The following is a 17,321-nucleotide window of genomic DNA, read 5'->3' on the forward strand; positions in this document are numbered from 1 at the left end:
GCATCTTGGGTCACAACCCCGGAAGCACACCCTCCCAGTTGCCCGCAGCGGAGATGGCGGCGGCAGTAGCGGCCCGAGCCTTGGTGTTACCGGCAGCGAGGCGGCGGTTGTGGGGTTTCACCCAGAGGCTCCTAGTCCCAGGCGCCGCCAGAAGGGTGAGCGTCCCTCCCCTGATATGGACCCGCTGGGGGCTGGCCATGACGGCCCGCGCCTTAGCGCAGCAGACCCAACCTCCCTGGATCGCGACCGCGGGTTCGGTCCGGCCTCCGGCACCGGGACCCTGGGACCCTGGACGCCTGGCGCGAAGGCCGGCGGGGCCGACTGCCCGCCACGTGAGCAGTCAGTGAGGTGTAGGGTGACCCTGGTCGCGTCTTCCGCAGCTAGTCTGTAAAGAGTGCCTACTGACCACCGAGAAGGTAGTGTTTGCCAGTTGGGAAAAACCTCAGCCTAAGACTGAGCTCCATCATCAGTTGGCTTCCCACGAGCTAAAGTAAAAAATTGTATTTACATTTTCCCATGGGAGAGTTTCTAGCTTTCTCCAAAGGGACTTTAATATGTATATGTGTGTTTTTTTGTTGTGGAGAAAGGGAAAAGGAAAAAACGGCGAAAGGTGAATAGTTCATAGTCAACAAGCTGGTTTATCGAGAGTGTGTTGGAATATTTGAGCTTCTTCCTATGTGCTTCCATTACTTTTCCAAATCGTTTTGCTTTTCTTCAGCAGTGACAATCTAAGTCTCATTTCTGTGTTGTAGTAGGTATTTATATATTTTCCTGGTTCCCCTCTTTCTCTGCTTGTTTTCTCCATAAAGAAAACGAAATGTTTCTAGGAGAAGTTTTGAAATAAAATTTGTTTCTTTCTGGGAAATGGTAATAGCTACTCAGCTTTTCTAAAGGAAGGGCTTGTTTATAATCATGTTGCTATCTTTAGGACAGTGATTGGTTAAGGAAGGTTTCTAGGCTCAGCAAAGGGATGGATTCCAGTAGAACCAAAGTTAATGAGGAAAGATTTTGTTTTTTCAGTACTTGGGATCTAACCAGGCCTTCCTTATATTTTCAGTGTTCTACTAGAACTTAGTTAAACCCTTAGCCCAGGAAGGAGTATTTTACAGAGAGAGTCTGTTAGAGATTGATTTGATGTTCTAATCAACATTTAATATCAGAATAGTAATGTGGTTTGCTTCCCTCTCTTCCTCCTTCTACCCCAATCAGTCATTGCATTTTGGAGGGACCAGATTGAGAAGTACACAGGCTGCTACACAAATTGTTCTCAATGTTCCTGAAACAAGAGTAACATGTTTGGAAAACGGACTCAGAGTAGCTTCTGAAGACTCTGGGCTCTCAACATGCACAGTAAGTGACTCAAGGCAACCTTCTCTTGAGTCATGTGTCATTTAGGGAAGAGCAAACTGTTTAACCTTCAACTTTGCAGTTGGCTGTAGTTAAAAAAAAACCCAAACAGTGGTTGTTATTCTGCTTTGCTAAGTTTCTCTAATGTGTGAACTTTTCTTCAGTTATTCTTCCATACCAGGTGCATGCATATCCTGTTTTATTGTTTGTATATGTTTCTTGTAGACTATTGCATTACTTATATTGTTGATGATTTCATTACTTGTATTGATGATAATGAAAGAGGTATATTTTTGGGCAACTCTATGTGATATTTTTTTGCATATATTTTGCTTATTTGATTTTTAAAACATTTCTTTGCAGTAGATATCATCCCACCTGTATTGTAGTTGAGGAAGCTGGTTCAGAGAGGTTGAATGGTTTTGTCATGCAGCTAATACATCGATTTCAACCTGAGCTTTCTGATAATCCCTGATTTTTTTTAATATATATTTTTTTGTGGTGATGGAAGGATCTTGTGTCTGCTAGTCAAGTAGTCTCCCACTGAGCTACATCCTAACACCTCCTTCCCCATGTCCTTTATACCACAGTTATTAATTGGCAGTAGTAGTGAGTTAGACTAATCTGGGTCCTTACTGAAGCTAAGAGGTAGAACTTGTAGCAACTAATACTAGCCTGATGGTCATAAAATTTAAGTCTCACTTCATAGGAATGAATGTCTCAGTTTACTCAGGTGAAGAAAACCTTAATGCTAAACTGAAAAACATTTGTCAGAAGAAGGAAGGAGACTGTTCTCTCCGCTCCTGGAAGAAGTGATTGTTTTACTTAGTTGTTCTTTGATTGCTCAAGGTTGGGCTCTGGATTGATGCTGGAAGTCGGTATGAAAATGAAAAGAATAATGGAACAGCTCACTTTCTGGAGCATATGGCTTTCAAGGCAAGTTATAGACTTACTTTACAAAAATGTGTTCTCTTTAAAAAGGCAGTAAGTGCAAATTTTCATGCTTTAAAGGCAAGCACTACACTTCAGTAGTATGGCATGTTTTATTTTTGTCTAGAGCAATATCTGCAATGATTACTGATAATTGTTTTGTAAAACTGAAATAAATTTTTTCTTCGGATGCAAGGGTTATTGGAATGAATATCATTTTTGAAGCCTAATCTATTTTAGAAACCAAATTTGTCCCTGTAAGAAACTGACATGCCTTTGTCCTCCATGTTCATTTTCTTCTTTTTTAAATAATTTTTTATACCTTTATTTATTTATTTTTATGTTGTGCTGAGGATCGAACCCAGGGTCTCGCACGTGTGAGAAACCTAAACTGAAAACATTTGTCAGAAGAAGGAAGGAAACTGTTCTCAGCTCTACTGCTGAGCCACAAATCCAGCCTGTCCATGTTCATTTTCTGAAGTGCTTAGAGTAGATGAAGGATAAAGGAATAATTTGTTTTTATTTTTTTATTTCAAGGGTACCAAAAAAAGATCGCAGTTAGACCTGGAACTGGAGATTGAAAATATGGGTGCTCATCTCAATGCCTACACCTCCAGAGAGCAGACTGTATATTATGCCAAAGCATTCTCTAAAGATTTGCCAAGAGGTATTATTTATACTGCAGATAATGTAATTTTCATGAGGGTTCAAAAATAACTTACTCCAGTTTTTATGTGTGTCATAAAGAGTAACCCCCAGAAATATGAAAAAATTAGCCAATCTTTGAGAAGAACAGAGCCCCTGCCATTGGATGTGGAATAATGTGGGGTGGGGGGTGCTCCTTGACAATCTGAAGTGGAGGTATGCTCTGAAGCATCTCCTATTTTGGGAATTTGCTTGAGATTTTTATCCCCGGAGCTAGACAAAGCTGGTGTATGAGGTAATAATTAGATGTTTGAAAATTTTTATGATCATCCATCTTCTTGTCAATATGAAATTTTGTCATGCAGCTTTGTTATGTATATATTTATGTTAAATACATGTACTTCTATTCTAATATGCAATATTAAAGATACATTAGAATGAAAAAATATTTAGATTAAAATTATAAATACTAGGAAATAGGAACTCTCATTTCCTATTATTTAGAAACCTGTCATGCTAGACTACATTCCCACATAAAGGAGGATCTTTTTTTTTTCCCCCTTAATGGTAGGCATTGAACCCAGAGCCTCATGCATGCTAGGCAGTCCCTCTAGATCACTTAACCCCAAGAGAATCTTCACAAAGGAATTCTGCTCCCATATATCTGTGAGCTCTTCCCTACTTATCATCCGTCTGGACAGATGGGTTTTATTTGCCTTCAGTGATAGTTTTTTTGGAGGGTTACCAGGGTTTGAACTCAGGGCATTTGACCACTGAGCCACATCCCCAGTCCTATTTTGTATTTTATTTAGAGACAGGGTCTCACTGAGTTGCTCAGTGCCTTGCTTTTGTTGAGGCTGGCTTTAAACTCTTGATCCTCCTGCCTCATCCTCCTGAGCCACTGGGATTATAGGCGTGTGCCACCGCACACGGCAGTTTGACTGATAATTTTTAAAAGTAATTTTTTGATGTTTTCCTTTTGGTTATGAGCTCAATCCCATCTTACATTAACACTTTGTTTTGTTATGTTCTTGGTATTTGAATATAATTGGTTCAGAGGCAAGTTAACTTAAAATAGGGAACAAAAGTTTACTGTAAGGGCAAAAAATAAATCTGAAGATGTTTATATTTAATAAAATTTATATTGTGATTACAACAAACATGAATTAGATTTAAAAAATTTTTTGAGAGGTATATGGTTTTGTAAAATTACTTTGGCTTTTTAGCAAATTAGGGTTTAAGAGGACACAATTTTGTAAGTGATTCATTGGAGGAATATTTTAGACTATGGTGATTCTTTGCTTCTTTATATAGCAGCCTTATTGCTCTAGGAAATTAAAAAAAAATGGATGATATGAATGCTTCTGTATATACCTACAAGTTTTTGGTCTTACACAGATAATTTTCTACTTTGTAATTTTCATAGAGAACAATCTGTATTAATGTACAGATTTCCAAGAGCTTTTAAAAAAGTCATTACAAAATGGTGGCAAATTGAGGACCCCCCCCGCCCCCCCAAATCTTGAGTACTACAGCGGTTTATATTTTACATTAATTTTAATACAATCCTTTTAGGTATATTGAATATATGGAAGTTTTTTTCTTCTCAGGTTAATCATTTAGTTAATATCAAAATGATGGTCATTGTCATGGTTTCTGATATTGGTTTGAGATCTTAATAACAAAAATTAGATTCTTAGCATTTCTGCTTACATTTTAATTTCAATTAGCTGTAGAAATTCTTGCTGATATAATACAAAATAGCACATTGGGAGAAGCAGAGATTGAACGTGAACGTGGAGTAATCCTTAGAGAGATGCAAGAAGTTGAAACCAATTTACAAGAAGTTGTGTTTGATTATCTTCATGCTACAGCTTATCAAAATACTGCACTTGGACGGACAATTTTGGGACCAACTGAAAATATCAAGTAGGTGTAATTCCCATATTTTTAAAATCAAACTTTCAAGAAATATGTTTCAATAATGTTTTTTTTCCTGATAATATGAATGGAATCATACAGCTACACTTAACATCACATAACTCCTAAGTGTCTGGGCTCATAAACACTTCTGGAATAAACAATGGTGTCAGATGGGTCTTTGTTGATATCAAGTTGAAGTTTTTGATACTTGTTGCCTATATCCTATATCTGATTGCTTGTAACTCTTAGAATAGTAGGGTTCAGTTTAATTTGATTTCAAGTATATTAATGTTATAAGATCTGTTTTATATTTTCTTTAAAATTGCTTTTCCTCACTTACAGATCTATAAATCGTAAGGATTTAGTGGATTATATAACCACACATTATAAGGGGCCAAGAATAGTGCTTGCTGCTGCTGGAGGTTAGTCAGTTTAAATTTCTATAAAGACAAGTTGCTAGAGTTATGTACTTACTAACTTAATCTTGTTGGGAGATATATCGTAAAGAGTTTTTATTTACAGAGCAAATTGTTTGTGTTGTGTTAGGGATTTCCCTCTGTCTTTTGTAGTAGGTTTCATTTATAGAAAAACTTAATGAACTATTCCATACATAAGAATACACAGTAGAATTTACTTACAAGACTAAGGGCTAATGAGTGAACTGGGAAACAGTTACCTTGGAAGTTAGCTGTTCTACAATTTGAGACTCTCTTGAGATTGTAAATTATTCCTTGAGGTGCAGCTTCATCTTTGGTCAAGTATGGAATGGGTATGTTCATTCATTCTTTCATTTACTCAATCATTCATGCAGTAGTTCTACTGATGACTGAGTAGGGGAAGCACATAAGGAGCCATGAGAATGTATAATGTGAATTCAAACATGCAGGTAGCATCAGATTTCCTTGGAGAGTGTGAAACTAATCAATCACAGAAAATTCACTTCTGCTACATTTCCTAGCAATGTGAATTTAGATCAACAGTACTTTTTTTGAGGTGGGCAGGGCAGACTGGGTATTGAATCTAAGGGAGCTTTACCACTGACCTATATCCTCAGCCCTTTTTTAAGACAGGGTTTCTCTAAGTTCCTGAAGCTTGCCTAGAATTTATAATTCCCCTGCCTCAGCCTTGGGAGTTGCTTGGATTACAGGTGTGTGGCACCATGCACGGCCCAAACAGTACATTTTAATTGGTTTTCTTGGTCTGTTAATACTAGAGCACAATGAAGATAGATGGAGTGTTTGTGTTATTTTAATTTTTCTCTTTTTAGAAATTACAGTAAATTAAAGTCTGGTTGCCCTCGATATACTTCTGAGCTAATTATTTGGGGGTAACAGAGAAGATGAAAGTGAAGTTAAATATCTAAGATGTGTTTTTTATTGTGGCACTTAGCTAAATCATGTTACCTTTTGTGTGGCAGACAGTAGCACTGAAATTTTCGAGTGGCCAGCATTGTTTCTAAAATGACTACTGCTGACTGGGGTTTGGTTAGCAGGAAAGCTCTCTGGGTCCTCTGTGCACATGGACACAATAAGTTTTATTTTGGTTTATTGGTTCATTTTGAAGTTGCTGAAGTTCAGGTATATTAATAATGTGTCAGATCAATTAGCATTTGTATTTCATTTGTTAATCTGCCTTATGAATAATGGCATCTTAAATTCAATGAAATAGGCCATTTTAATCCTCTGCTGACCTCTTCTGATTAACAATTTCAGCTACTCTTAGCTTTTTTTTTTTTTTTTTTTTTTTTTGGTACCAGGGATTGAACCCAGGGGGTATTTACCCACTGAGCCACATCCTCAGTCCTTTTTTTATTTTTATTTTTACTTAGAGACAGTATCTTGCTGAGTTGCTTAGGGCTTCACTAAGTTGCTGAGGCTGTCTTTGAACTCGTGATCTTCCTGCCTCAGCTTCTTGATTACTCGGAGGACAGGCGTGTGCCACCGCCTCAGCTTCCATTAGCTTTTTTTTTTTTTTAAATATATCTTTATTTTGTTTATTTTTATGTATTGCTGAATATTGAACCCAGTGCCTCACATGTGCAAGGCAAGCATTCTGTCACTGAGCCACAACCTCAGCCCCAGTCCCTACCATTAGCTTTTAATCTTCAGGATTTTTTTAATTTCAGTCTCATTAAAAAAAAAAAATCATAGGTTCACCTGCATTTTAAATTGGGGTAGCTGGAGGTGGGATTGAGCAGTAGGTAAGTATCTGTCCTGTTCAACCAAAAGGGTTATTAGTAAGTGAAGGTAATAAAATAGTGTTGTCATTAGGTGCCGAGAACTGTGTGCCTCAGGGTTTTTCACTCTGCAACTGGAACCTTTTACTGTCACACTCTTCTGTTTGTGGTGTTGTCCTCTGGATTGATAATCCAAGGTGACTCTCTTACATAATGATTCCAAAAATAACATTGAAACTGGAGTTTTGAGATGAAACTTGATTCTGTTTCTGCTGGCAGGTAAAGTCTGCACAAGTTGCAAGTGTCTGCAGCTGAGACACTCTTAATGGTCGACTGTGCCCTCCAGTGTTGCAGCAGACCCCAGCAGCTCACCACCAATTTCTTCTTTCTTGGTTCTGGTTTTGAGAATTCAAAGAATGAAATTCAGGGACCAGGATAAGTGAGTTTAAGAGTAGGATTTACTCAAGTGTGCAAAGAGAAACAACTCCCGAAGGATGAGAGGAGTTGACAAGCGTTGCTGTCTTGAGTCTGCTAGTCTAGGGATTTATTTATTTTTTTTATTTTAATATTTATTTTTTAGTTATCGGTGGACACAACATCTTTGTTTGTATGTGGTGCTGAGGATCGAACCCAGGCCGCACGCATGCCAGGCGAGCGTGCTACCGCTTGAGCCATATCCCCAGCCCTAGTCTAGGGATTTATACAGCACTGAGGTCAACACTATTGGTCCACAATTATGCTAATTAGGGTTTGGAAAAGTACTAATGTTGTTGGTTAGACCTGAATCCCATTCAGGTTCACGTTATGTTTTTTTCCCCACTTCTTAGGAAGTGGGAGATTGAAGTCAGTGAATTGTGCATGCTTGGTGGGGGAGGGGCATCTGGAGCTGCAGTGCTGCACGGAGCAGGTGTCTGTACTGGGCTGATCAGAACCCTGGTGGGATGACAGGTTGGTGCACCTTGGCTCACCTGCAGTACTGCCCATCCCTGCTTCAGGCCTGCACAGGCATGGCAGGTTCCACAGCTGCAGCCCACCATGGTTGTTGCTCTGCTGCTCTACTGCAGCTTCTTGGCAGGAATCAGTGGGCTGGCTGGGTGCTTGGAAGCAGGTGAGCCCTATCACATCCTACACTGTTGTTATCACACCACAGATTTGGAAAATATGGATATAAGTTGTCTTTTATATTCTAATAGTTTGCTTAAATCTTATGACACTATTTTTTTAAAGCACTTGCACATATTTGTAAGTTTATATTTGTGTTTAAGAATCCTTCCCTGACTGAATCTGTTTTGGTTCCCAGTTGGAATAGTAAGGAATATAGAATCTAAGTAATCAGTTTTGTATATCAAGTAGTGAGCAGGTAGATAGCTATGAATGTGTTCAGAAATTTAGATAAAACTTTTGTTGTTGGGTTCTAATAAGATTTAAAGAATAAAGCATATCTGTCTATCCAGCTTTCTTTAAATGAGATGGAACCCTTATTTGTATTTTTTCCTATTTAAAAAATAACATTAAAAATGGACCTTATTTGCTAGGTTGCATCTTAGAAATTTTATAACTTAATATAATGTTTGTATAGAAAATTATATTTTTCAAGTTGAATTACTGCCTTAAGTTGTAAAATTCATATTGATGAAAACTGTCAGTTCTACAAAATGAGAAATCTGTGCAAACACAAGCCTTAATTGCACCAAGGAAATGAATGTTGTGAGCCATTTACTCTTAAATGGCTTTTAATGAATTTGTATGAACAGTTCATGTGTAGTGTACATCACATACCACCTAGAGTTTATTGTAAAGCAAAGTATTAGCAGTTGGCAGTCTTAGATTGTACTGCTGTTAGATACAAATGAAAAAAAAAGCTGTTAGATACAAATGAAAAAAAATTTTTTTTTTTTTTCAATTTAGGTGTTTCTCATGATGAATTGCTTGAGTTAGCAAAGTTTCATTTTGGTGACTCTTTATATGCACATAAAGGAGAAGTACCAGTTCTGCCTCCGTGCAAATTCACAGGAAGTGAGGTATGGTAAGCCTCCTAGCTAGAAATTGGCCTTTCATAGTTTTGGATTTTGAGATGGGGTCTTGGCTAAGTTGACTAGGTTGGCATTGAACTTGGGAGAATCTTGCTTCAGGCTCCCAAGAAGCCTATTCCACACTGCCTGGCAAAATGTGCATATTTCTTATAGTTAGATGGAAGAAATCTAAACTGAAACATAGAAAAGGCAAGAGAATGGGTGCCTTTGCTTACATTGCTTCCTATTCCATATTATTTAATACTGCCTGTTTTTCTTTTGGAAGGAAGCAAGGTCTTAAGAGCAGTGTTATATTTGGTCATTTTGTGCTTTTTCTTTGGCACTGTACCCATTTAAATATGGTAAAGTATAACGATAACTTTATAAAAGATCCCAAATTTTGACTCTTACCTTGGGTTTACTCTTGGTTAAGTTCTGCCTACAGTATATTTTTTTCTTTAATTAGATTCGAGTGAGGGATGACAAGATGCCTTTGGCACACCTTGCAATAGCTGTTGAAGCCGTTGGTTGGGCACATCCAGATACAATTTGTCTCATGGTTGCCAACACACTGATTGGCAACTGGGATCGCTCTTTTGGAGGAGGAATGGTGAGTGATTTTAAGAGTTACTTCCCATGCTAATTAGAAGATTACCATATTTTTCTGAATATAAATTCTTTGTAAGAATCTTCCCTTTGAAATGGCAAAAACGGAGCTTTTGTTCTATGACTTTTGACTTATATAAACTGATCTTGGATTGCATCTGAGCCTAGAAAAAACTATCTTTGCCATACAGTTTATTAGTGGAATAATTGGCAAAATAAGGACAGAATTAGTTATTAGTTACTACTGTAATAGTAATGCAGTAACTATAATAGAGAAGTTACTACTAATAGTTAATAGTATTATATCAGTGTTTATAAATTTTAAAAGTACTGAGGTGATGTAAGAAAATGAATACCTTTGTATTTTCATTAGTGCACACTAAAGAAGTTAAGGACAAAGAAGCCTAATCACAGGGCTGGGGCTATAGCTCAGTGGCAGAGTGCTTGCCTAGCACTGTGATGCACTGGGTTTAATCCTCAGCACCACAAAAATATAAAATAAAGGCAGTAAAATCCTGTCAGAAGCTTTCTCCCAAACTGTTGAAAATAATAGTTGTTAAAGAAATTTGGATAGGGGTTGGGGCTGTAACTCATTGATTTTGTACTGTTTTTATAATTCTTCTGTAAATCAGAATTACTTTTCAAATAAATACCTTAGGCTTCACATACAATGCAATTTCAGATCTTACAGCCCTATATATGGGTTGATAACTATGTTAATTACAAAGATTCATTGCTTTTACATTGTGCATTGAACCAGATGAGCAAAATTCTTAGACTCATTTCAATTTTGAATTACTGAAATGTTGCTGGATAAAACTAGGAAATGCCTCTTAGGACATTTGCTATCTCATTTTTCTTTCTGGCAATTTAGACATGTGTACAATTCTCTTAGACTATTGTTTTCCTTATAGAACTTATCTAGCAAGCTGGCCCAGCTCACTTGTCATGGCAATCTTTGTCATAGCTTCCAGTCTTTCAACACTTCCTACACAGATACAGGATTATGGGGACTCTATATGGTTTGTGAACCAGCCACAATCGCAGACATGCTACATGTTGTTCAAAGAGAATGGTGAGAAAAAACAAATTTAAGTAGTTTATTGTCTAGGATTCATATTCTAGGCCAGTTTCCTTTTTATATTTTATGATTATTTTGTGGTGGTAATTTTACCTTTTTAAAGTAGTAGCAGCAGTTACCATGTTTTTAAAGATCATAGATGTTTCCTCCAAGTCTCATATAAGCTGCTTTATACTATAAGAAAATTTATAAATCTTTTATAAGTAGATTACTTCATAAAGAAGATCCTAAAACTTAAGCTAACCAAAAGTTGTTCAGAAAAATCTAGAAGTAATCTGACTTGGAAAGGCAGGGTATGAAAATTGAATGAGAAATTGTTCGTTAAAAAAGAAAATTTAGGGACTGGGGACATGGCTCAAGCGGTAGCACGCTCGCCTGGCATGCGTGCGGCCCGGGTTCGATCCTCAGCACCACATACAAACAAAGATGTTGTGTCCGTCGAAAACTAAAAAAAAAAAAAGAAAATCAGGAGATAGGCAGCTTATTTTTATATTGTGCTGAACCTTAGTCTTCTAATGAGCAATTACACAAATTTATATGTGATTTGCAAAAATAGCAATATCTGAAAAAACAATAAATATTATTTTAGCTTTTGCTTAGCATCAGAATTATTAATAATTTAAACTTTTTACTTAGTTGAAATCATAAATGCTTACACAATGTGGTGTATGTGGAATATTACCTCTTTCCTTAAGCCACTAATTTATAAAATCACAATAACATTTCCTAGCCACTGTATAATACCAGTTTCTCAATGTTTCTTAGGATGCGACTCTGTACAAGTGTCACTGAGAGTGAAGTTGCCCGAGCCAAAAATCTTCTGAAAACAAACATGTTGTTGCAGCTTGATGGTAAGAATAAATATTTAGGCAAGTGTCCTACTACCCTAGCCCCTAATACATGTAATGCCTTGGGTTTGATCCCAAACACCTTAAAAAAAAAAATCTAATACTTAAATTGTTTCTTCTCTTTAACCAGGTTCAACTCCAATTTGTGAAGATATTGGTAGGCAAATGTTATGCTATAATAGAAGAATTCCTATCCCTGAGCTTGAAGCAAGAATTGATGTAAGTTGTCTTTAGATATTATTGGATCCCGTGTAAAAGCATTCTTGTTAGAAGAGCTTTAGTTTTTGGGGTTCCAGGGATAGAATTTGTTCTTACTACAAAAAGTTCTGACAGTATCTTCCTTATTTCAGGCTGTAAATGCTAAGACAGTTCGAGAAGTATGTACCAAATATATTTATGATAAAAGTCCAGCTATTGCTGCAGTTGGTAAGCTTGGTTTCCTTTTCTCCTATGTAGAAAGTTGGCCAAGCACTTCTGTCAGTTTTAACCATCTTCTTTTTAATCTATAGGTCCCACTGAGCAGCTACCAGATTTTAACCAGATTTGCAGTAACATGCGCTGGCTTCGTGATTAAGAAGTGCATAATAGAAATATTTTAAACATATATTTATGAAACTAAGAATTTGCAAGTTTTAAACTACTGATCCCTAAAGGAAAATACAAATTTAGAAATTTGAAACAAATATGCGTCATATAAGACTACAGCCCTGATGATCATTTTAACGGTAGATCTTTGTGCTCTGAAAAATTATTTTGGAAAGAGCACTTTGATACAATAAATATAATTTTGAAAATGAAAGTTTATATAATATTTTCAGTTTTATTATAAAAATGCACACAATAAAGATTGTCATTATGTCATTTCTTGAGTCTACTTGCATTTAACACTTGCTCTTGAGCAGCTTTCTTTGCTTTTACCATCTCGACGAGCTCCTAGAATGGAAAGTTGATTTAAATTAAGAAACTGTCACTTTAAAAACAGATATATCCAGTACTTGGTATAAATATGTAAATAATTCAAATTGGATGAATCTAAAAATTAAGACAGTGCTGGAAAAATCTGATTTTACTAACTGCTAGGGTTAGAAGCTAGGTTTCTGCAATAATTTTGGCCTATAACTTTGGATACAGAAATAAACACAATAATCTATATTATTACCCATTTAATAGCTATAACTAAAATGCTAATTACATTACAAATTATAATTTAAATTATAATGCAATCTATAAACTCAAACACAACCTTATATCGTTTCATGCAGTCCTTCTTTGTCCTGCCAGGAACTGCTTCTGCTATTTTTTCCCATCTTTCAGGTGTATTGACTGGGTATGTTTTCAAAGCTTGTTCCAAAAGCTTCTGTTCTTCTGTCGTCCAAGGGGTGAAATCTGTGCATGGAACTATTTAAGAAAAATTTTTATTTGGAAAATCTTAGTCCAACTGGTAGAAAATTATCTTGGAATGCCTTCCTAGATAAATCTTTGGTGAACAGTAATCAAGTGCCTATGCTAATGAAACTTTGAGCAAACTTCTAGAGATTGAGACATGTATACATTCTAAGTGTTAGAACAATTTCTTACATTCCTAGAAAATGAAACATCTCAAGGGCCTTTTAAACATGGCATAATAGGAAGTATCTACCTCATTGCTGTTCTCTTAAAAATCTAATATTATACTTGCCCAACACCTCATTTTTAAAGTTAGATTTAAAACTTGTACTCTTGGGCTCAAAACCATGACTAAGACATTTAAGATTTGTTTATTCCTTACATGTAGGAGAGGACAAAGAACTGCCTCGAGTTACACAATGTTTTCTTGGATAGGTTCCTGGGAAACACTCTTTTACACTGGAGGAAACAAGCCTATCAAAATTAAGTGCCCAAAGTTTCAGTGTTATAGGGACAAGCTAAGATTAGTTGTCACCACATCTGCTAAAATCTTGTGGAGTAGACTGCTAAAAACTTGCAAAACATCTAATACATGTGTCAGAGACAAATATATTTCCTAAGGATAGTAAGTGTCAGCCCACTTCTGCACAGGAAATGAGTGTTAAAATGATGAGCTAATTTGGTTATTCTAAATTAATGGACTACTGGCAATCTAGTTGCTTCAGATCATGCAGTAACCCCTATATACTATCCATAATCTGACAACTGTTTGAAATTATACTCTGTGAGAAGACTGGGTACAATATTAAGCTTTAAAAAAGTATTTCCCAATTGAAAAAAAAAAAAAAACAAAAACTGACACCTAACTCGAAACAAGGCAAAGAACATATCCATATTTGAAGGAGATTAGCATTTTCTGAGGGTAGCTTTTAAATTCCAGGAAGCCTTTAATTGAATTTCTTTTTCTTGGTCTAAAGCCCACCTTAATACACATTTAGTTCATTTCCTCATAGAAAAAAAGATGGAAGTAACATGCAATTATTTTCTGAAGTTTTCCAGTTACTTAATACCCAAATAAAGTGAAACAGTGTTGCAAAATTCCTATTAGAAACCATTATTCAAGAGGCTGGGGTTGTGGCTTATTGGTAGAGTGCTCACCTAGCGCTGGTAAGGGACTGGGTTCCTCAGCACCACATAAAAATAAATACGGAGATAAAGAAGTCACACACAGATAGCAACACTGCCAGTCAATCCTGCCCTTACAGGGTCATTCACTTCTCATAGAAAGAAGACTGGATGTGGGCACAACCATCAGCGTCTCTCTCCAACATGAAAAGTTCCATAAGGAAGAGTTGGGAATAGTGTGCTAGTATCTGAACAATGATATCTTGTAGAAGAGATAAAGGAGAGGAATAAACTTTTAAAAAGTGCCCTCTAGGGCTGGGGTTGTGGATCAGTGGTACAGCATTTGCCTCACATACTTGGGGCACTGGGTTTGATCCTTAGCACCACATAAATAAAATAAAGGTATTGTGTCCATCTACAACTAAAAATAAAAAATAACTTTGAAAAGTAAAAAAAAAAAAAAAAAAAAAAAAAAAAAAGTGCCCTCTTAAGAGGTGTTCTGAAACTTCCCCTTTGGTTACTTATCTTCACATAAACCAAAATAAAATCTAGCTCAAACAACTCGACCTAGATTTTTATAAGGACAGAATGATTCCCCTTCCTTTCTAGAACATTCCAGTCTCCTCTATTTTCAAACTACCTTTGGGGATAATTGCCAGTCTAAGAATACAGAAAAAACTGGGAATGTTAGAAGACAGAGACAACTTGTTATGTAGAATGAAGTCTATTAGATTAAAAAAAAAAAAATTTGGAATGATGATATGGAAAGCATACCCAAGATTAGTTTAAGAAGAGAAAGGGTTGGAGGCTCACAAATGCATAAAGTGAAACAACTTCTTCAAATGTTTTTCTCACAGTTAAAGAAACCCCCACAACTTTGTATCATATCCCAAAGACAGACAGACATACACACACACACACACACACACACACACACACGCGCATGTGCAGACAAAACTGTACATATAAAACCTGTTTGCAGGTTTAACACTTGCTAATATTTTGTATTCACAACCCATTAAATTAATTTTGTAACTATTGTGAGTCATGATTTGTAGTTTAAAAAACACTGGTCCAGGATAATCAAATTAGGAAGAATCTCAAAACAGTGACAGCATTCTAATGGGTTTTGTTATTTTGAAATTCTTTCTAGAGAGTAAAAAATTCCTGTTAGTTCTAACTAGATTCTCTAAATGTGAACATTTCTGCCATATTTGCTTATTTTCTTTATGTATGGAAATGTATTCTGAATCATTTTAGACTACCTTATTAGACATGAATACCTTCCCTAAATAATTTAATACTTTTTCCATAAAAATAAGGGCATTCATAAATGTTTCAAAACCAGGAAATTAACCTTGATTAAATACTATTATTTCTTCAACTGCTCCAATAATACCCAGCAGTCATTTGTAGTATCTGGTGAACAAGGATAGCCCCTCCTCTATGGCGTCTGAATGGGAAGAACTGCACTTCTCAACTATTAATGGTCAGCAGAAGTAAACAATGCAACTGTCTAAAAATGCTTGCTTTACATCTTCCTGTCAAACATTTTATTTTCCAATCATTCTGAACACAGACCCCAGGTTTTTTAAGTCCTTAAATAGCCTGGAATCTTGGCTAGCATTTTCTACTTCTAAAAAGAACTTACCTTCAAATCGTTCTGAAGGTGTTGCATTATCTGCTTGAGGTACCACTCCATGTTCTTTTTTAAATTTATCAAAAGCTTTTTTGTTTATGTCATCTTTTTGATGAGGGTCTGAGGAATGAAAAAAAAATGTTGTAACATTAACAAAACATCTCATTTAGTTTTTTTTTAAATTTTTTTTTTTTGTAGTTGTAGATGGATAGAATGCCTTTATTTTTTACGTGGTGCTGAGGATCGAACCCAGTGCCTCATGCATGCTAGGCAAGTCCTCTACCACTGAGCTACAGCCCCAACCCCATCATTTAGTTTTTAATTAAATTATAAAAAATTACTTAAAAACAATGTATCCAAGGTACCAAACTGATTTCTCAAAACTGTCACTCACCAAGTTTCTGAAGACTCTTTGCTTTGCCAATAACATCTTTGGCAGTTCTTTTGATGCCAGAAGAGGAATGTATGTTCATATAATTAGCAATAACTTCCCATCTACAACAATCAACATAAGAATTTAGTAATATTAAGAAAAAAACAAAACAGATACCATTACGTTTTTATTGCTATACATTGGTGGTCTAATTTATTACTCAACCTTACTATTGCCTGGACTACATAGTTCTTGTTTTTCACATGTTGAAATCAACTATCTATAATCTTGATTTTAAGTTTGCTAAAACTTTATGATTCTGTGTATAAACCAACAAAAATAAAACCATACGTTTATGTATACTGCCAAATTAACACATACTTCTTAAGAAAAGGAGAGATCACTGAAAATAGCCTTAGTTTCCATTTCTATATAACAAGAGAGGCTGGGTCTCTAATGCTTCTTTGAGTGCTCAACCTAGAATCAAAAATAAGCTCTGGTTTGTGGTGGGGAGCAACTAACTGATAAAACATCTTGCTGTATGTATGTGCTGGTGTAATGGATAAGACTAATAAGGTTAAAAATGCATTGTTAAACAGAATTTAATAGAAGGCGGTTTTTACAGACTCAGGCTTATCCCTGCAAATTAATGCTATAATCATTGCTGCAATTTGGATTTTTGACACTATCTCTGGGCTCCAGTATGTGTTAAAGAAAAATTTCATGAAAACCAATACCTTGAATTTGTTCCAGCAGGGAAGAGATTCACAGCTTTAATTAGCAACTGCAGATCATCTTCTGACCAATTTTTACTACTACTGCCACCTCCACCAGTTGATTTCTCTGCATTTTTCGATGCTTGTCGCATACGAGCCTCAGCTTCCTCTTTTTCTTTTCTAATTTGTTCATTTATTTCTTCTATCTACACAAATATTATAGATAAGTCAGGGACTTAAAGCATCCTGTACGCTACACATCCTCATTTTGACATCATTCTCCTCCTAGGCCAAACTGGTATCAGCTTTTCACTCTGGCTTCCAGGTTGCATAGGTCTGCTTGAAGAACCAACAGCCACCCAAAGACTGACCTGCCCAATATTCACGTCATGAGATTTCTTTATGCTTTAGACACAACTTTGTCAAGTTGACGGTCACTAGATTATCATACACAAGGCCATACTGAACCTCTCTTTAAGCTCATATGCACTCTTAGCAAGTAATACCACTTATC

General features: G+C 36.2%; 2 protein-coding genes across 6 annotated transcripts in view; one reads left to right on the plus strand and one right to left on the minus strand.

Annotated features, from left to right (window-relative positions):
- Positions 1-12,429, plus strand: PMPCB (peptidase, mitochondrial processing subunit beta). Its single transcript, XM_081286693.1, has 13 exons — positions 1-155; positions 1,210-1,350; positions 2,197-2,283; positions 2,815-2,944; positions 4,653-4,851; positions 5,188-5,267; positions 8,930-9,042; positions 9,500-9,643; positions 10,554-10,714; positions 11,486-11,571; positions 11,699-11,787; positions 11,919-11,994; positions 12,078-12,429. Exons 1-13 carry the CDS (start codon positions 54-56, stop codon positions 12,140-12,142), a joined length of 1,473 nt encoding a protein of 490 aa, XP_081142819.1. The 5' UTR covers positions 1-53; the 3' UTR covers positions 12,143-12,429.
- The window catches only part of DNAJC2 (DnaJ heat shock protein family (Hsp40) member C2), a 31,173-nt gene continuing 24,584 nt past the window's right edge, over positions 10,733-17,321 (minus strand). For 2 of the 5 annotated variants that reach the window (XM_081286691.1, XM_081286692.1), the window contains 6 exons: positions 16,829-17,013; positions 16,113-16,213; positions 15,731-15,838; positions 12,812-12,966; positions 12,448-12,501; positions 10,734-11,165 (listed from right to left, as the gene is read on the minus strand). In XM_081286691.1, the coding sequence (XP_081142817.1) occupies positions 11,076-11,165; positions 12,448-12,501; positions 12,812-12,966; positions 15,731-15,838; positions 16,113-16,213; positions 16,829-17,013 (693 nt within the window). In that variant the 3' untranslated portion in view covers positions 10,734-11,075. Of the gene's footprint in view, positions 11,166-12,368; positions 12,502-12,811; positions 12,967-15,730; positions 15,839-16,112; positions 16,214-16,828; positions 17,014-17,321 lie in introns of those variants that run through there. The other 3 variants (XM_081286690.1, XM_081286688.1, XM_081286689.1) reach the window with 3 other exon arrangements.

The sequence above is a fragment of the Spermophilus citellus genome (assembly GCF_964194105.1).
Source record: "Spermophilus citellus genome assembly, chromosome: 3".
Classification (NCBI taxonomy): Eukaryota; Metazoa; Chordata; class Mammalia; order Rodentia; family Sciuridae; genus Spermophilus; species Spermophilus citellus.